Here is a 20,151-nt window from a genome sequence, read left to right as displayed (position 1 = left end):
GTTGCATCATAATTAAATTTAACATCATTTTCATTGAAAAACCCATCCCAGTATTTTCATAGCAATTGACTTTTCACATGATTATGAAAGAGACCTTGCATTATTATAGAAACGGGTTCACTACAGTACAAATTTATCCCATAAAATATGTTATTATTCCCCAACGTCCCTGTTCTGATATCTTCCCATTGCTTGTTGTAAACATAAATAAACATGTAGACAAAGACATACAAAAGATAGACAAACAAAAACCATTAAATTATAGAAAAGCTCTAGACAATAGAGAACGAGAGAGTGAGAGGAGATCAAGTGTGTGTGTGTGAATGCGTCCATATGTGTAAACCAGTGTGTAGAGTGTGTTTGTGCACATATCAACTTCATAGTGTTCAGATATTTTTAGTCCCCATCATTTTTCCCGTAACCTGACATCCCCATAGCATTTAGTACCACCGTGGTGTTATAGAGCTGTCTCTGAGGAGCTGTCTGTCTATGAAGAGTTTGTCTACAATGAGAAAGGCACGCTTAAACCCTTTCCCTCTGTTGCCTCTGGACAGGAAACAGCCTCTTGCGACGTTCGTTTATCTCCTGGAGAAATTGGTCATTCAGACCGAGCTTAGCTCCCTTCCCCTGCTTCTGATCAGCTCCTTTCGTTGGTAGTGTTCAATTTTTGCGTTGATCGGTCGGGGACCCTTGGTCTTGTCACTCCAAGCTCCACGTCTGTGCACTCGGTGGAAAGCCACCTTGTTTACAGTCTCTAGAGGAAGTCTCAAGGCAGACAGCATGAACTCTCTGATCACTCTCTGATCACTCCCCTTAGATAGTTTGTTAACCATTAAATGAGGAATAATTATACAATATTTAATACAAGTCCTGTTATTAATGATTTACACATAACACTGATTTCTAATATGGTTTATACATATAAACATTTACTAATGTTAAATGAATACATGAACCAATTACATGTAATCATCTATTAATAGTTTATTAATTAAAATGTTACTCAACAATTTGAAGGTCTGCTTAAATAGGTTATAAGCTATCTAAGCAAACCTTCAAATAAATTAAATATGACCCATTGGCAATGGCAAGTTAGTGAAATGAGGGTATTATCTAGGCCTGTAAATAAAGAGTATATGACCAGCAAAGGCGTGACAAACATCACTCTTGACAGCACCAGCCCTTTTATTTCAAGATGCCATGATTTGGACACATTTTTTTAAACAAATGGAAGAAGATAATGTAGTCATATTCAACCAGAATACATTAAAACCAATCAGATAAAATGATTAGGTCATGTATTTATTAAGTAACTTGATTTTCGATCTTCAGGACTGTAAATTACAAAATGTGGGCCAATAGCACCCTCAAGTGGATGCTTACTGCACTGATCTGAACTCAATGTTTGGAAATATTAACTTTAAAATAACACCAACCACCAAAATTATCCCAAAATATAAACCCATTTAAAAGTACAATGAGTAAAAGAGAAGAGCATAACATAAAAATGTGGTAAACATAAAAACTGCACTGGAGTTAGTCTCTCAAATAATGTAAACAATATTTCCCCCCAAAATAAACATCTAGTAACAAAAATGATTGCATAAAACATTCTGTAAACACAGTTTGGTTAATATAAGGCTTGATTCAATCTGTATACCCGAAATCCACCGCTATAGCGCGATTAAAATGTTAAGGTAATTTCCATTTGAGCCGACACGCAGCGTTTACCGTGAATGCAGTCTCATGCGAACGCAGTAACAATGCCTTTAATATTCAATCGCGCTATTGCCCTGAACTTCAGCAATACGGATTGAACCAAGCCCATAGTCTGACCAAAAAACTATATTTGGAATGTTTTCCTGAGAAAACGTTGCATTCAAGGCAGTTTTTGTTAGTACATTTACATTTTACATTTTAGTCATTTAGCAGACGCTCTTATCAAGAGTGACTTACAGTAGTGAATGCATACATTTCATTTAATTTAATTTCATGCATTTAAAAAAAATAAAAATTGTACTGTAGAAAGGCAAGATTCTCCACACACCAGTTATAAATCCTCTTAGTATCTAAGCATGGTGCGTCAGTGTGGCACATACTGTGCTATCACTGGAGAAAGCACATACAATCACAGCATACAATCAGAAGCACTTGTGTTCTATTCTAACATTTCCCCGGTGATCTAGTGTAGTCCTTTACAAATCACATTCAGGTGGAATCGATTACATCATCCATTCCTGTTTGTAAGTGACAGTAAATTTCCAGGTCTCCACAATCTGTGAGAGGAGTATCTCGTCAGGGAAGGAAGCCTCCGCGTCAGGTGGGACTTGTAGTTCTTTGCGGTCCATGTATGCAGCCAATGTCTCTTTGACACTAGAATGAGAGAAAGAAGACAAAACAGGTTGTGATTTCAGACCTTAGAACTGTGTTTGTAACACAGGGAGTCAGGAAGCAGGTGCAGATGGTGATTTTAATAATACCGAACATGGAGCATTACAAAAACAAGCGCAGCGTCTGAACCAATACTGCCTGAAGAGTGATGCTAGGGAGTGCTAGATAAAGGGGGTAGTGATGGAGTCCAGGTGTGCCTAATGAGGGTTGCAAGGACCGGTGGTGAGTAGACCGGCGACGTTGAGCGCCAGAGAGGGCGAGCTGGAGTAGACGTGACAATGTTGTTCACTCAAGGGGACCAAATAACAGCAAAATATGTGAAGTCACATCTGCCTTTCTTCGACATTAGATCTGCAACTTTAGCCCTTACATTGTGAATGTGGCTTCACATCCAAGGCTAATGTATGTGTTTGGCAGCTACATGTCACATGCACTTAAAATGCAAATGTCCCCATTCATGAAAAATGAGAGTTACAATGATGGTTTGGAATTGGAAGACCTCGGGAGTAGCCCCTGTTCCCGCCCACACCTGCTGTCTGTCCTCACCTCCAGTGTGGTCCATAGGTATCCGAGGCACGAGGGCTCCCCAGGTTCAGCAGGAGGAACTCGTGCATCTCCAGCAGCCAGGTGTTGATGTTCCCCACGGTGATGAAACCTTGGAGCAGCTTCTTCTGCTCCTCCTCCAGGTGCTTCTGGTACTCAGCCGAGACCCCAGAGAATGGGTCCTTCAGGAGGGAAGATAGAGGAATGAAACTCAGAGCTATCCAGACCAACAGTGGTATCACACAGCATGACTGGGAATCAACCCCAACGATGGCTATGGATTCACCCTTCTTCATCTGTGCAAATCGTTACTTAAAATTGACCAAAGTAATATGTTAGGGGTGAAAAACACAAACTTCTCTCAGCACGGTTTCAATGATAGAGCCGGCGAGTTCTTTTTAGGATGATTGTGTCACGTATATTACTTTAGTATGTGTGATAAGCTGTTGGTTACCCTCTTCAGACTCTTCAGCATGTTCTCTGATTTGAGGGAAGAGAGGAGCTGCCACAGAGCCACACAGTGCTTCAGACTGCATCTGCCCAGAGCCTAAAGTAATGGGACAGCACAGAGCATACACGTTAGACTACATATACTGAATACTGGCAACAATGACTGGTACACTGAACACAACGCAGATCTTTTGAATCTTAGAGATAAGAACACATTAGAAGGGAGGTTGTTCGGAACACCTGAATGTTCTTATACCAGGCAGTCTAACTCTTAGGTTTGCCTGTTCAGTTTACCAGGAAGTCTAACTCTTAGGTTTGCCTGTTCAGTTGACCAGGCAGTCTAACTCTTAGGTTTGCCTGTTCAGTGGACCAGGCAGTCTAACTCTTAGGTTTGCCTGTTCAGTTGACCAGGCAGTCTAACTCTTAGGTTTGCCTGTTCAGTGGACCAGGCAGTCTAACTCTTAGGTTTGCCTGTTCAGTGGACCAGGCAGTCTAACTCTTAGGTTTGCCTGTTCAGTTTACCAGGCAATCTAACTCTTAGGTTTGCCTGTTCAGTGGACCAGGCAGTCTAACTCTTAGGTTTGCCTGTTCAGTTTACCAGGCAGTCTAACTCTTAGGTTTGCCTGTTCAGTTTTCCAGGCAGTCTAACTCTTAGGTTTGCCTGTTCAGTTTACCAGGCAGTCTAACTGTTAGGTTTGCCTGTTCAGTTTACCAGGCAGTCTAACTGTTAGGTTTGCCTGTTCCGTTTACCAGGCAGTCTAACTCTTAGGTTTGCCTGTTCAGTTGACCAGGCAGTCTAACTCTTAGGTTTGCCTGTTCAGTTTACCAGGCAGTCTAACTCTTAGGTTTGCCTGTTCAGTTTACCAGGCAGTCTAACTCTTAGGTTTGCCTGTTCAGTTTACCAGGCAGTCTAACTCTTAGGTTTGCCTGTTCAGTGGACCAGGCAGTCTAACTCTTAGGTTTGCCTGTTCAGTGGACCAGGCAGTCTAACTCTTAGGTTTGCCTGTTCAGTTTACCAGGCAGTCTAACTCTTAGGTTTGCCTGTTCAGTGGACCAGGCAGTCTAACTCTTAGGTTTGCCTGTTCAGTGGACCAGGCAGTCTAACTCTTAGGTTTGCCTGTTCAGTTTACCAGGCAGTCTAACTGTTAGGTTTGCCTGTTCAGTTTACCAGGCAGTCTAACTCTTAGGTTTGCCTGTTCAGTTTACCAGGCAGTCTAACTCTTAGGTTTGCCTGTTCAGTTTACCAGGCAGTCTAACTGTTAGGTTTGCCTGTTCAGTTTACCAGGCAGTCTAACTCTTAGGTTTGCCTGTTCAGTTTACCAGGCAGTCTAACTCTTAGGTTTGCCTGTTCCGTTTACCAGGCAGTCTAACTCTTAGGTTTGCCTGTTCAGTTTACCAGGCAGTCTAACTCTTAGGTTTGCCTGTTCAGTTTACCAGGCAGTCTAACTGTTAGGTTTGCCTGTTCAGTTTACCAGGCAGTCTAACTCTTAGGTTTGCCTGTTCAGTTTACCAGGCAGTCTAACTCTTAGATTTATATCTTAGAGGTTGTACTGTATTTCTTTCTAGCTGATCAATCTGACACACAATATCAAATAAACATGGTCACCTTTAAGAAGTGTGGTTTGTTCTGCTCGCTCATCCTGAGCGTGTCCTCCAGGTAACGCACCAAGGGCATGTGGGTATCTCCCCCAGTCATGGACAGGAAGCCCAGAGCCAGCTCCACAGCCTTCAGGGCATCACATACCTCGCTGTACGACTCGAGATCCCTGGACAGGGCTGTGAGGGTCAGGGACGGCAGACGCTCCTGGGAAAACAACAATGACATTGTACCGCTGAAATGTTATATGTATTCACATGACGTCACAATGGTGTGTCAACAAATACTAGTAATAATAATGCTACTGTAAAACTTGCCTGAGACACTTTCCCTTTCACTGTTTTCAAAATGCTTTCGTAATCTCTTTCGTGTCTGGTGACCAGAATCGGGATTCCCTGAAAGTCAACACATTGGATTCAGTAAGTGATGCATTGCTTTCATTTTTCCAGTCATTTCAGATCTGTAAGAACGGTAGACAAGAAGAAAGGGTCTGGGGACAAGAAGAAAGGGTCTGGGGCCTTAATTAGAAGCCAGGACTCACAGTTAGTGTGATGAGGGGTTTGCCCTGCAGGAAGCGGGTTAGGACCTGCTGCTGGATCTTGGGAAGGTCGTACTCAGACAGGGTCTCCTTGCCACGCTCCAGGCTGTACTGGCAGTTAGACAGCACCAGGGGCAGCAGGTCCTTCTCCACTTCATAGCGGATCACATGCAGCTCTGTCAGTTCTGACAGACTCACCTTGTAGCTGTTGGAGCAGAAAGTACTTAAAGACCTTTTTATATCCCTGGATAAACTGTCTGATGGCTGTGCAGTAAACAAACCCAGTGTTAGTTCCAAATATCTTTCATTTCCATTCTACCTTAAAAAAAATATTTTCATTATTGTGTTTAGAACCAAGGTTGGGGGTGGGTGGGGTTTGTTTGGGATGGGGGAGGGTGGCATGGGAGGGGTGATTGGTTCCTTGGCAGTGCTGTACCTGGTGTCTTCCCCAGTGTGGCGGTCCACAGCGTGAAGCAGCTCGTTGTGCAGGGCCACCAGGTGACTGAGCAGAGCGGTGGAACACAGGCCTGGACCCTGGCGCCGTGGCAGGAGGTATTGTAGGTCACTGTCCTGGTCCAAATCCTCCTTCCAGAACTCTTCTGGGATCTTTATTTCACCTGCACATCCAAACACACACACATAAAGAAAATGATTATGTCCAAAATGGTTCCCTATTGCCTACATAGTGCACTACTTCCAACCGGGGCCCTATGTAGAGAATAGAAGGCCATTTCAGGCACAGACAATGTTCCGGCTGTATGGCCATCTTTGTCCTGTTTTACAGAGGACTGTAGTCAAAGAAGGGTAACTCACTGGTGGCTACTGACACTCTGAGCAAGTTCCATGTATCCAGGAAGATCTGGATTCGTTTCTCATAGCACACTCTCATCGGTGCTGTTAGAAGACAAAACCCCATAAATTATATCACTCAATTCTGCTTTTCATAAGTTAGTCTCAAATTGGCAATCGGCAATAATATGATGATAACTATGCTGCATAGTGCGAAGGATGGATCATTCTGATGGACAGTTGACGTTACCTGACTGTTTCTGGATGAACTCTCTAATGGAGTCATTCATCAAGTCTGATGACTTCTGGAACCTTTTCACCAGACTCTTCTGCAGGGCCAGGATATCTGGAAGGAACCTTACCAGCCGGAACTCTGCCTCCTGCGAAAACGGCAAAATATTTATGGAAAATGCAGGAGATCATGTGAGTTAAACGTCACAGACTCACTTAGAAACTATTCAAAGATGCAAGATTTAGAAAATCTATTTACAAAAGGAAGAAAGAACACAGGTTTCGTGACGGATTACCTTCTGTAGGAACCTCCATAGTAGAGGGAGCTTGTCCTTTCCGTCGTTCTGCTCTACGATGTGGGTGAGGCTGAGTAGGGACACCCTCTCTCTGCAGCTCCACACTCCTGAACAGTGGACCTGGGAGCCCCGAGGCAGCGAGGACAACAGACACTCATCCCCAAATGTCACCCTCATGATGAAGTTAGAGGAGACACGCGAGTCATTTCTGATTGTGGCATTCACCTCTCTCAGCCGCTGGTCAAGATGCTGTGATGTCAAACACACACAGGTATGTACACACAGACACACACACAAAGTGAAACTCTTTGTCACTTCAAAGGTGCAATCTTATCTTTGACTTGGAATATAGCTGGAGTATATTTTTTATCAAATAGATCTTTAATCAAACTATAGCTAACTTCAAATGTTATCCAAAGGTTTCACCTTCAACTGAGGAGTGATGATGTCAGTAGCAACGATTGTCTCCCAGGTATTTCTGGCCTCTTTAGTTGAGAGTTGGAAATCATAGCCAGCCATCCCTAGAAACAAAGAAACAAAGAGTCCATGAGGGAGCTACTGGTATCTGTGTTATAAGTACGCGGGTGTGTGATTTAGATTTTGTTTCATTTCAAACAATTAACTTGCTTTGACTTTCAATGTTTCAAAATGTTTGGAAAGGAGTGGGAGGCGCTCAACCAAAGTGAGACGAGGTGCAACCAAAAAATCACATCGGTATTTGAAAGGAAAAGGTGCAACTCTCGCTCACAGTAAAAAATGTGATACTTTATTAGCATATTCAAGTTAAAATATGATTGTGAGTAAACAATTAAAAACTTGATTGTGTTAAAATATGATTGTGAGTATACAATTAAAAACTTGATTGTGTTAAAATATGATTGTGAGTATACAATTAAAAACTTGATTGTGTTAAAATATGATTGTGAGTATACAATTAAAAACTTGATTGTGTTAAAATATGATTGTGAGTATACAATTAAAAACTTGATTGAGTTAAAATATGATTGTGAGTATACAATTAAAAACTTGATTGAGTTAAAATATGATAATAAAGTATACCTGTCAGAGGATTTATGAGAGCATTAATGAAAGGCCTTACATGGATTGGTCTGTGGTGACTCCAGGATGGATCTGATTATCAGGTGGATGGTGGTGACTGTGCCATCCGTTCCCTTCCCCAGGGCTTTGGTCACATGATCCATATCCTTTAGCAGGTGAACAATCAGAAATCCACAGGGGTCAGCAACTGGAGGCTGGATGATCTGCTGGATGGACTAGAAAGAAGAGAGATATGTTATTATTGTGAAATACTGCAGTCCGCAGTTGTCATCTTTTATATATTTTGTCTTTCAGTATTTTCATCTTCTATATGTCATTTTTTACATCTCGTTTGTATTTTACTTCCATCAAAACCTTATAATTAGTAGATAAGCTTAATTATTTATACACTAATTGAGTAGACAATGGCAAATAAACTACTTGAACTTGAATGAAAAACAACAACTCCATATTACTCTATATAACTCTATAACCACTATATTGTAGTTTGGTACACTGTACACAATGCAAGAAAGAGTGGGCTGCCATTGGCAGACAAGCAGGCGTACCTTTGGGTGCTCTGAGGCCCCTAGCAGCATGGCTAGATGGGTGAGCAGCCTGATGAGGGTGAAGGGGGTAAGGGACATGTTTTTGGTGTCCTGGAAGTCTGGGTTGTCCCTCCTCTGAGGATCTCCTAGGATGTGACCAGTCCTTGTCAGATCTCCCCTAAGAGGACAAGTTCAGTCATTCAACATGGTATCTGTCAATCTGATGCTTTAGCAACAATATCAACGGGAATCCCTTTTTGTAAGCACCACAGGGAACAAACTTACCGCTGCAGTCCCATAGCACTGAAACCTCTGACAGGAACATGGTTATTCCCTCCAACTACTGCCCCACACTCTAGACAGCGTGCCAGCTGGGTGGGGCGACCACACTGCAAAGAGGGGGCGAATTAGTCTGCTGTGGAGTTATTTAACATTGTGAATGTTTGTCAATTGAATTTTACATTAAGAACTGTGCTTACCTCACCAACAGCACAAGGGTGTCCTTCAGGACAGGCTGTAGAGAACAAAGGTCAATAAAAATGTTAATGTTTAGTTTTGCAATGTTTTACTCAGTATACATCACAACTCATCATTTAATTATTCGGTAACACTTTACCAACAGGTATAATGCTTTATATACTTGTCATGTGCATGTATGAGTCATTATAATGTGTTATTATAATGCTTACAATATGTGTTCTATGCAGCAATTTTTCAATAGCTGTTATTTAGTAGGGATCAGTATGAGATAAGTCTTCATTAGGACACTACTGCAACCTGAAAGCTGAGGTGAATGTTCTTGGTAGTGGATGAAGTGAGCTCTTAAGAAAGTGTTTTGTAAATCTAAGTAATTTGTTATTATTCAGGCAAGCTTTACATATTGTAGCATATTGCAGTCAAATGACCAAATCGCCCTCTAGTGACATCATGGGTGGAATGTTATGAATATGTTTCACAATTTCATAATTAATAAACATACCAAAAAAATACTGCTGAAAATTCTGTTTCTATGTCAAACGATTTTGTTATATTTCAGTCTTCTGTGATGTATATAAAGTGTAATATTGGGATACAAACTCAAAATTGAATACAGTTGAACTTTCTTTAAGTCCATAACCATGAGTGTGAGGTTTATACATTTGTTTCAAAGTAGATTTGTTTAAGACTACCAAGAAACACTGATTTAGCCCACTGCAGTAAAAGGTTAACAAAATCAATGCCACAGGTGAATTGAGAAAGCACATTTTATAGTTAGAGCACGCCAACATTTATATGGGCACTGTACTTACAATACCAGGTGAGTGCTTGAAGGCCTCCAGTCTGTGTTAAAACCCTTTGGGCCATAGCCAGCATGTCTTCAGGCATCGTGGGTATGAAGGCTCTCTGTTGGAATAGACAGTCCGATAAAGACAGAACCCTCATATTCAACTTGGAATAAAATGTTTATGAAAACAATGGCTGCGTTTCGATTCTCCACCCTTCTGCCAAAAAAGCAGTGGATTGGTGTACGTATTGGCTACAGTGAGTTTCCACCATTGTTTAATCCATGCAAGAAAGTGTGCGGGTGCACACTTCGGGAGAAGGGTGGACAATTGGGATGCAGCCAATATGAGACGAAGGTGAGATGGATCATACCAGCATGTTATTAGGAGTCAGGCCAAGCTGCTGAAGAGGTGTAAGCACCCCTTCTGTCCCAGTGAGCAGCACAGCGGCCAGATGGACAGCCAGCTCTACAAGGACGTGCTCTGCACCGGTACGGTCATTATGGACACTCAGTCCTCCCATCCTGTCGTGCACCAATGCCATGGCAAAGTCCCTCACCGGCTTGGGATCTAGGTACCTTGAACGCTGGATGAAGTACTCAAGTTCCTGGCATTTCTGAGGGTGGACAGCCATTATGGTTAAATATAACCTCTGTGTGTGGACTGAGGGTTCAGTTAGGCATATGAGATATTTCATCCTAACATTTTCTGGGACAATCAACCATATTTTCTGGGACAATCAAGATGGGTTGATTGAGATTTGCGGGGACTTTTCAGGAATCTACGAAAAGGTCACATTTAACTTAAATTAGCAACATGATATGAAAATCTAACGTTGAAATGTCACTAGTTTGCCACGTTTCTATCATCAACAACAGAGTCCAATGTGTGCCCTACCCTAGGGCTGGGGTGGAGGCCTGTGTTGGCTGCTCGGTACAGACTGGTGACTTCTCTGAAAAGAGCCAGCAGGATATACAAGGTCCGCCTCTTTGGAGGTGCAGTAGATCTCTATAAACAAGACAGACACAGAGCGAAGGATTATCCACTTATCAATGACGCATTACCTCAGATGATTAGAAATGCTTTCAAACCAGTTAATAATAATAATGCACGAGACAGTGTTAGAGAGCTCAGTGGAATTGCACTCATACCTCACACTTATTCTCTATGTCCTTCACAGTGCCCTCTAATACTGCTTTGGCAACAGCCTCCCGTACAGCCAGGTATTGCTCTCCATAGACCAGATACTGGTCCATCTGCCCACCATCTTCATTCTGCACATAATCCCACAGATGAACAACCATATACAGTATGTGTTAAAATATATATATATATCGACTTCATGAATCCTTATAAAAAAGTATGGAAAATAAGTATGAAATCAAAAAACAGGCAAGTATAATTAAAAGACAGAAGTGTGATGACTTGAATAATGACACAATGTGGTATACACATAAAAAAATGGAAAATATTTGACAATATCTGCATTTTTCACAACGCACATATATGTGACTGGATTTCTCTGTGGGGGCTTATTTCAAATGTTAGAGCTTCAAAATGGTATACCATACAGTGCAGTTGGAGGAAACATTGGAAAGTTATGCTGCTTTGAAAGTTGATTAAACTTGTTATCCCACTTCGGAGACAAATAGGAGTAAATGCCCTTGAAAAATGTGGATACAATTTTCACACTTGCTAGAGAGCTCTTATTTGTTTACGCCCATTCAGCATTTTTCACACCCTCTTAAGCCTTAGCCCCATCCGTCTCTAAAAGAATGTACATGTAAAAGCATGGCCAACCATCAGCATGGTCAACTCCACCATTATCGCAGCCAGACGCGAGGTCCTACTGTGAAGTATGAACTAGCGTCAAACGCTCCCGATCCTGTAACCAGTCACATATATGGTTCTTCGTTGCAAGGGTTCATTTACAGAGAGATCATATGATATATGTGTAGTCTTCCATTCCACTTTAAAATATACTTAACAAGTACTTTAATAAAAGGAAAATAAATACAGGATTTTTCAACAGTTAAAAATGTGGTTTATAAAACATTCAAGAAAGCCGTATGTTACTATGTACCTGTTGATGTATTTCTTCAGGGAAAAGCCACCTGTACTGGGCTTCCTTCAGCATCCTCTGGACACACTCTACCCCCTGCTGTCTGCTGATGTTGCGGATCAGGTAGACCCGGTACCAGTCGTTCACACTCCTCTCACACAGGTTCATAACAGCACGAAGAAACTCCTCAACCACATCCTGAGGACTTTCACATGCCCCTGAATGACCAGACACTTCTTTCAGGACATGTCTTGGATCAGTCAGTCAAACTTATTGCAAGTCTTTTCTACATTCCCCATGACACACACTTGTGATGGCCTAACATCCACAATGTTAGTTGTTGCTCTTGTTGCCTCTAAATTAATATATTTAAAAAATAATTTTAAAGTAAATATTTTGTGTGTGGACCTGTCACGACTTCCACCGAAGGTGGCTCCTCTCCCTGTTCGGGCGGTGCTCGGCGGTCGTCGTCGCCGGCCTACTAGCTGCCACCGATCCCATTTTCCTTTTCGTTTGTGTCTGTCTGTTTTTTCACACCTGTGTTCAGTTTAGTTGATTTCGGTGGGTTTATATACACCCCGCTGCAGGCTAGGCTTTGTGCGGGATTATTTGTTGTGTATTTGCATGTTAAGGGTGAGTGCATGCACCACTGGGTTTCGTTTGATATTTTCGGTAAATGATACCTTGTGCTTACGAGACTTTGTTTGTGGAGTTGAGGTTTCTCCTCCGTGTGCGCAATTTATCCCCTGTGGGTGGCGACTACGTTGGTGCGTGTTTTCCCACTTGTTTGTATTGTGCCTTCGGGACCGCCTGATTAAACTTTGTGTGCCACTTGAACTTCTCTGCTCTCCTGCTCCTGATTCCTACACCCCCCCCCCCCTCCTACTAGGAGGCCTTGTTACAGAATCCCGCGTCACCACAATGGAGTCAGCAGGAGCTGAGGCGCTCTCCATGTCCATGGAGGAGCGCGTCCAACACCACACCACCGGAGATGGGTGGCCTGCCTACACCTGCACCCGCTACGTTCCAACCTACACCACCACCTTCTCCGGTGTCATCCGGGCCCAGCGGTATTCGGCTCGCGCTCCCGACGGCTGCCGGGTTTCCTGCTCCAGCTGGAGCTGTACCTGGCAACCATTCACCCGGCTCCTTCAGGAGGTGAGAGGGTGAACGCCCTCGTCTCCTGCCTGTCAGGCAAAGCTCTGGAGTGGGCCAACGAGGTCTGGGAGGGACCAGACTCGGCGAGGGACAACTACCCAGAGTTCACCCGCCGCTTCCGGGCTGTGTTCGACCATCCCCCGGAGGGGCGAGCGGTGGGTGAGCGTCTGTTCCATCTACGGCAGGAGACGAGGAGCGCCCAAGACTTCGCGCTGGAGTTCAGGACCTTGGCCACCGGCTCGGGGTGGAACGACAGGGCCCTGATTGACCACTATAGGTGCAGCCTACGTGAGGACGTCCGCAGGGAGCTAGCATGCACAGACGCTACCCTCACCCTGGACCAGCTAGTGGACATGTCCATAAGGTTGGATAACTTGCTGGCTACACGCGGGCGATCGGATCAGGTCCTGTTGGTTCCATCCCCCAGCACCTCCGCTCCAACCCCCATGGAGTTAGGAGGTGCTGCAGCGAGGGCGATCGGAGGAGGAGCCTCCTCCTGCACCGGATGTGGTCGGAGAGGGCACACTGTCGACCGGTGCTGGAGGGGCTCGTCTGGAGTCGAGACGGCAGGCCGAGCACTGTTCGGACACCCCAGGTGAGTCAGCACCAGGCTCTCCCAGAGCCCCCTGTTGGTCACGTGTATGTGTTAATTTCTTTCCCTGAGTTCTTCCCCCATTCTCAGCATAAGGCGCTAGTCGATTCAGGTGCAGCAGGGAATTTTATGGACCTCGGTTTTTGCGCATAGGTTAGGGATTCCCCAGGTTCAGATGGACAAACCCTTTCAGGTGCACTCCCTAGATAGTCGACCATTAGGGTCAGGGGTGGTCAGGAAGTCCACGGCTCCACTGGACATGGTTACGCAGGGGGGTCATGAGGAGAGAATTCGTTTTTTCCTCATTGATTCTCCTGCGTTTCCGGTGGTGCTGGGGATTCCCTGGTTGGCCTTTCACAACCCCACTATTTCGTGGCAACAGAGGGCTCTAAAGGGGTGGTCAGAGGAGTGCTCAGGTAAGTGTGTGGGAGTTTCCATCGGTGCAACGACGGTGGAGAGTCCAGACCAAGTCTCCACCATGCGCATTCCCCCCGAATATGCCGATTTGGCTATCGCCTTCTGTAAAAAGAAGGTGACCCAATTACCACCCCATCGACGAGGGGATTGTGCGATAAACCTCCAGGTAAACGCCGCACCTCCCAAGAGTCACGTGTATCCCGTCACAGGAGGAGACGGTGGCTATGGAAACATATGTCTCTGCATCTCTGAGGCAGTGGTACATTTGGCCCTCCATGTCACCCGCTTCCTCGAGTTTCTTTTTTGTGAAGAAGAAGGGGGAGGTTTGCGTCCGTGCATTGACTATAGAGGTCTAAATTCGATTACAATGGGGTACAGTTACCCGCTACCTCTCATCGCTACGGTGACGGAGTCATTTCACGGAGCACGCTTCTTCACAAAATTGGATCTCAGGAGTGCGTATAACTTGGTGCGTGTCCGGGCGGGAGATGAGTGGAAGACAGCATTTAGTACCACGTCCGGCCATTATGAGTACCTCGTCATGCCGTATGGGTTGAAGAATGCTCCAGCCGTCTTCCAATCCTTTGTAGACGAGATTCTCAGGGACCTGCATGGGCAGGGTGTGGTGGCTTATATCGATGACATTCTGATATATTCCGCTATACGCGCCGTGCATGTGTCTCTGGTGCGCAGAGTACTTGGGCGACTGTTGGGGCATGACTTGGCAAGGCTGAGAAATGCGTGTTCTTCAAACAGTCTGTCTCCTTCCTGGGGTATCGCATTTCGACATCAGGGGTGGAAATGGAGTGTGACCGCATTTTGGCCGTGCGTAATTGGCATACTCCCACCACGGTAAAGGAGGTGCAGTGGTTTTTAGGGTTTGCCAATTACTACCGGAAGTTTATCAGGGGTTTTGGGCAGGTGGCTGCTCCCATTACCTCACTGCTGAAGGGAGGGCCGGTGCGTCTGCGGTGGTCGGCTGAGGCGGACAGAGCTTTTGGTCGCTTGAAGTCTCTGCCGAGGCTCCCGTATTGGCTCATCCGGATCCCTCTTTGGCATTCATGGTGGAGGTGGACGCGTCCGAGGCTGGGGTAGGAGCCGTGCTCTCACAGCGCTCGGGCACGCCACTGAAGCTCCGCCCCTGCGCTATCTTTTCGAGGAAGCTCAGCCCGGCGGAGCGAAACTATGACGTGGGGAACCGGGAGTTGCTAGCTGTCGTTAAATCCCTGAAAGTGTGGAGACATTGGCTCGAGGGGGCTCAACACCCTTTCCTTATCTGGACTGACCACCGTAATCTGGAGTACATCCGGGCAGCGAGGAGACTGAACCCTCGCCAGGCAAGGTGGGCCATGTTTTTCACCAGATTTAGATTTACGATCTCGTATAGACCAGGTTCCCAGAACACTAAGGCAGACGCACTGTCCCGTCTGTATGATACAGAGGAACGGTCCATCGATCCCACCCCCATACATCCGGCCTCTTATCTGGTGGCGCCGGTGATGTGGGAGGTGATGCGGACATCGAGCGGGCATCTCGATCGGAGCGTACTCCGCCTCAGTGTCCTGTGGGACAGAGGTATGTCCCGCTTGGTGTCCGCGATAGATTGATTCGGTGGGCGCATACGTTACCCTCCTCTGGTCGTCCAGGTATCGATAGGACGGTGCGAAGCCTTAGGGGGAAGTACTGGTGGCCCACTTTAGCCAAGGACGTGAGGGTTTACGTCTCCTCCTGTTCGGTGTGCGCTCAGTGCAAGGCTCCTAGACACCTGCCCAGCGGCCTTGGTCACACCTATCGGTAGACTTCCTGACCGATCTCCCTCCATCCCAGGGGAACACCAGGATCCTGGTCGTTGTGGATCAGTTTTCTAAGCCCTGTCATCTTGTCCCTTTGCCCGGTCTCCCTACGGCCCTACAGACTGCAGAGGCCCTATTTACTCACGTCTTCTGGCACTATGGGGTGCCTGAGGACATAGTTTCTGATCGGGGTCCCCAGTTCACATCCCGGGTGTGGAAGGCGTTCATGGAGCGTCTGGGGGTCTCGGTCAGCCTGACCTCTGGTTTTCACCCCAAGAGTAATGGGCAGGTGGAGAGAGTAAACCAGGATGTGGGTAGGTTTCTGCGGTTGTATTGCCAGGACCGGCCAGGGGAGTGGGCGAGGTATGTTCCATTGGCAGAGATGGCCCATAACTCGCTCCGCCACTCCTCAACGAACATTTTGTCCTTTCAGTGCGTGTTAGGGTATCAGCCGGTCCTGGTACCATGGCATCAGAGCCAGACCGAGGCTCCTGTGGTGGAGGATTGGGTCCAGCGCTCGAGGGAGACCTGGGAGGCCGTCCAGGGGCACCTAAAACAGGCCGAAGGCAGGCAGAAAACGAGCGCTGACCGCCACCGCAGTGAGGCCCGTGTCTGGCTCTCGACCCGAAACCTGCCCCTCCGCCTGCCCTGCCGGAAGCTGGGTCCGCGGTTTGTGGGGCCATTTAAAGTCCTGAGGAGAATAAACGAGGTGTGTTATAGGTTACAGCTCCCCCGTTATTACCGTATTAACCCCTCATTTCATGTGTCTCTCCTCAGGCCGGTGGTAGCTGGTCCTGTTCAAGAAGCTGAGGTGCAGGAGGTCCCTCCGCGCCCCCTGGACATCGAGGGGGCCCCGGCATACACAGTACGATCCATACTGGATTCCAGGCGTCAGGTGGGGGGCCTGCAGTACCTCGTGGATTGGGAGGGGTACGGTCCGGAGGAGAGATGCTGGGTGCCGGTGGGGGACGTCTTGGACCCATCTCTGCTGAGTGAGTTTCACCGCCTCCATCCGGATCGCCCTGCACCTCGTCCTCCGTGTCGTCCTCGAGGCCGGCGTCGGTGCGCGGGTCAGGGGGGGTACTGTCACGACTTCCACCAAAGGTGGCTCCTCTCCCTGTTCGGGCGGTGCTCGGCGGTCGTCGTCGCCGGCCTACTAGCTGCAACCGATCCCATTTTCCTTTTCGTTTGTCTGTCTGTTTTTTCACACCTGTGTTCAGTTTAGTTGATTTCGGTGGGTTTATATACACCCCGCTGCAGGCTAGGCTTTGTGCGGGATTATTTGTTAGGGGTGCGTGCCTGCACCACAGGGTTTCGTTTTATATTTTCGGTAAATGTTACCGTGTGCTTACGAGACTTTGTTTGTGGAGTTGAGGTTTTTCCTCCGTGTGCGCAATTTATCCCCTGTGGGTGGCGACTACGTTGGTGCGTGTTTTCTTTTGTATGGTGCCTTCGGGACCGCCTGATTAAACGTTGTTGTCCACTGGAACTTCTCTGCTCTCCTGCTCCTGATTCCCCCCCCCCCCCTCCTACTAGGAGGCCTTGTTACAGGACCTTCGAAAAATAAATCAGATTTTTAATTTTGGTAATCGCATCAGTTCCGAGCCCAGTGGTTTCAATAATCTTTATATAAAAAAAAAACACTATTTGAATTAATTTCTACCAACAAGCCCAATTTTTAACCAACATGGAGCAGAACTTTTTAATACATTTTCTCACCAGACAGCATGCTATGGAGAAGGTGTGCAGCCTTGCCCAGGCAAAGGCGGACCCTAGCAATCTGCTGCAGGTACTCTATTGTGACCGTCTCAGCCGAGTCAGTGACAGAGTCCAGGAAGTGATGCAAGAACTCAGTCTCTTCCTGAAGGCAGGTGTATTCTTGTGGTATTCTTTCCAACAATGAGTCCTGCGAAAGAAAGTTGTATAATAGTCATATAATCATACTGCAGTTGTGGTCTATGTTGTTATTCTGATTGGGCAACAGTCTTGACTGCTTGCATGGACACCCAATCAGATCATACCTCAAGGCAGTTAATGTACAACGCATACAGTTCATTTTTATCTTCTGCCTCAACAATGTTGCTCTCTTGTATCGATGTCAAATGTTGCTGCAGATATTCCTTGACTTCATCAAAGCTAAAAAACAAAACACAAATGAGTTAAATTCAGCAAATGTTTTGACACCATACGTAATCTGAAACCTTGAATTGTGTTACTGGTTACAGCAACATTACAATGACATAAGCAGCTTTTCTGGTTCACTCACCTGTACTTGAGCAGGAGTTTGAGTATCACTGATCTCACCACAGGATTTTTGTCCAGAGACTCATCGAATGGTGAGAAATCTTTGGTGTGTATCTGACTTTGTGCTGGTACAAAGACAATAAAATTAGAGCACAGCTACAAATACTTATTCAGTCGTAATCCAATCTGTCAATTGTGTGTGTGTGTGTGTGTGTGTGTGTATACCGTTCAAAAGTGGGGGGTTACTTAGAAATGTCCTTCTTTTTGAAAGAAAAGCACATTTTTTGTCCATTAAAATAACATTAAATTGATCAGAAATGCAGTGTAGACATTGTGAATGTTGTAAATGACTATTGTAGCTGAAAATGGCAGATTTTCTATGGAATATCTACATAGGCATACAGAGGCCCATTATCAGCAACCATCACTTCTGTGTTCCAATGGCACGTTGTGTTAGCTAATCCAAGTGTATCATTTTAAAAGGCTAATTGATCATTAGAAAACCCTTTTTGCAATTATGTTAGCACAGCTGAAAACTGTTGTCCTGATTAAAGAAGCAATAAAACTGGCCTTCTTTAGACTAGTTGAGAATCTGGAGCATCAGCATTTGTGGGTTCGATTACAGGCTCAAAATGGCAAGAAACAAATAACGTTCTTCTGAAACTCATCAGTCTATTATTGTTCTGAGAAATGCAGGCTATTCCATGCGAGAAATTGCCAAGAAACTGAAGATCTTGTACAACGCTGTGTACTACTCCCTTCACAGAACAGCGAAAATTGGCTCTAACCAGAATAGAAAGGGGAGTGAGAGGCCCCAGTGCACAACTGAGCAAGAGGACAAGTACATTAGAGTGTCAGACGCCTCACAAGCCCTCAACTGGCAGCTTCATTAAATAGTACCCGCAAAACACCAGTCTCAACATCAACAGTGAAGAGGCGACTCTGGGATGCTGGCCTTCTAGGCAGAGTTCCTCTGTCCAGTGTCTGTGTTCTTTTGCCCATCTTAATATCTTCTTTTTATTGGCCAGTCTGATATATGGCTTTTTCTTTGCAACTCTGCCTAGAAGGCCAGCATCCTGGAGTCGCCTCTTCACGGTTGACGTTGAGACTGGTGTTTTGCGCTCTACGGTTCTATGGTTTTTGCAACTGCACTTGAAGAAACTTTCAAAGTTCTTAACATTTTCCGGATTGACTGACCTTCATGTCTTAAAGTAATAATGGACTGTCGTTTCTCTTTGCTTATTTGAGCTGTTCTTGCGATAATATGGACTTGGTCTTTTACCAAATAGGGCTATCTTCTGTATACCACCCCTACCTTCTCACAACACAACTGATTGGCTCAAACACATTAAGAACGAAACAAATTCTACAAATTAACCTTTAACAAGGCACACCTGTTAATTATAATGCATTCCAGGTGACTACTTTATGAAGCTGGTTGAGAGAATGCCAAGTGTGTGCAAAGCTGTCATCAAGGCAAAGGGTGGCTACTTTGAAGAATCTCAAATATAAAATATATTTTGATTTGTTTAAAACCTGTTGGGGCTAGGGGGCAGTATTTTCAGGGCCGGATGAAAAACGTACCCAATTTAAACAGGTTACTACTACTCTGGCCCAGAAAATAGAATATGCATATTATTAGTAGATTTGGATAGAAAACACTCAGAAGTTTCTAAAACTGTTTGAATGGTGTCTGTGAGTATAACAGAACTCATGTGGCAGGCAAAAACCTGAGGAAAATTGAATCAGGAAGTGGGAGAAATTAGAAATGTAGTTTTTCTTTTGAATCCCTTGAAAAACTACAGTGACATAGGATTTACGTTGCACCTCCTAACTCTTCCATTGGCTGTCAACGATCTTTAGGAACTGGTTTCATCCGTCACCTGTTACCGGGCATAAAATTGTGGCTCAGTCAATCACTGGCCAGTCTGAGGACAGGTGTCTTATGACGCGCGTGCTCGTGGCTTCGTTGTTTTTTATTTTTCTTCTGGGATGAATACCTATTGCCCGGTTGTAAAATTATCGCAATTTTACGTAAAAAAATACCCTAAAGAGTTGATTGTAAACATCGTTTGACGTGTTTCTACAAATGATAATGGAACTTTTGAACATTTCGTCTATGGATTTGCGTCCACGCCACATGGCATTGTAAAGTGTTCTGGATGGGTCAATAAAACGGACGTATTTGGACATAAATGATGG

The 20,151-nt window shown here is 45.3% G+C and overlaps 1 protein-coding gene across 1 annotated transcript in view; it reads right to left on the bottom strand.

Annotated features, from left to right (window-relative positions):
• Positions 1–1,161: 1,161 nt before the first annotated feature.
• Positions 1,162–20,151, bottom strand: part of LOC106583653 (E3 ubiquitin-protein ligase rnf213-alpha) — a 62,820-nt gene continuing 43,830 nt past the window's right edge. The window contains 23 exon segments of the mRNA XM_045705811.1: positions 1,162–2,373; positions 2,938–3,116; positions 3,389–3,481; positions 4,991–5,188; positions 5,299–5,376; positions 5,523–5,724; positions 5,956–6,136; positions 6,333–6,413; positions 6,559–6,688; positions 6,836–7,084; positions 7,262–7,356; positions 7,935–8,109; positions 8,443–8,599; positions 8,707–8,810; positions 8,901–8,935; positions 9,711–9,804; positions 10,057–10,299; positions 10,581–10,691; positions 10,835–10,957; positions 11,767–11,963; positions 17,425–17,611; positions 17,727–17,841; positions 17,972–18,074. Of these exon segments, the coding sequence (XP_045561767.1) occupies positions 2,223–2,373; positions 2,938–3,116; positions 3,389–3,481; positions 4,991–5,188; positions 5,299–5,376; positions 5,523–5,724; positions 5,956–6,136; positions 6,333–6,413; positions 6,559–6,688; positions 6,836–7,084; positions 7,262–7,356; positions 7,935–8,109; positions 8,443–8,599; positions 8,707–8,810; positions 8,901–8,935; positions 9,711–9,804; positions 10,057–10,299; positions 10,581–10,691; positions 10,835–10,957; positions 11,767–11,963; positions 17,425–17,611; positions 17,727–17,841; positions 17,972–18,074 (3,281 nt within the window). The 3' untranslated portion in view covers positions 1,162–2,222.

This window comes from Salmo salar, chromosome ssa22 (assembly GCF_905237065.1).
Source record: "Salmo salar chromosome ssa22, Ssal_v3.1, whole genome shotgun sequence".
Lineage (NCBI taxonomy): Eukaryota > Metazoa > Chordata > Actinopteri > Salmoniformes > Salmonidae > Salmo > Salmo salar.
The sequence above is the reverse complement of the archived record's forward strand: the minus strand, read 5'-3'. Positions and strand labels throughout refer to the sequence as shown.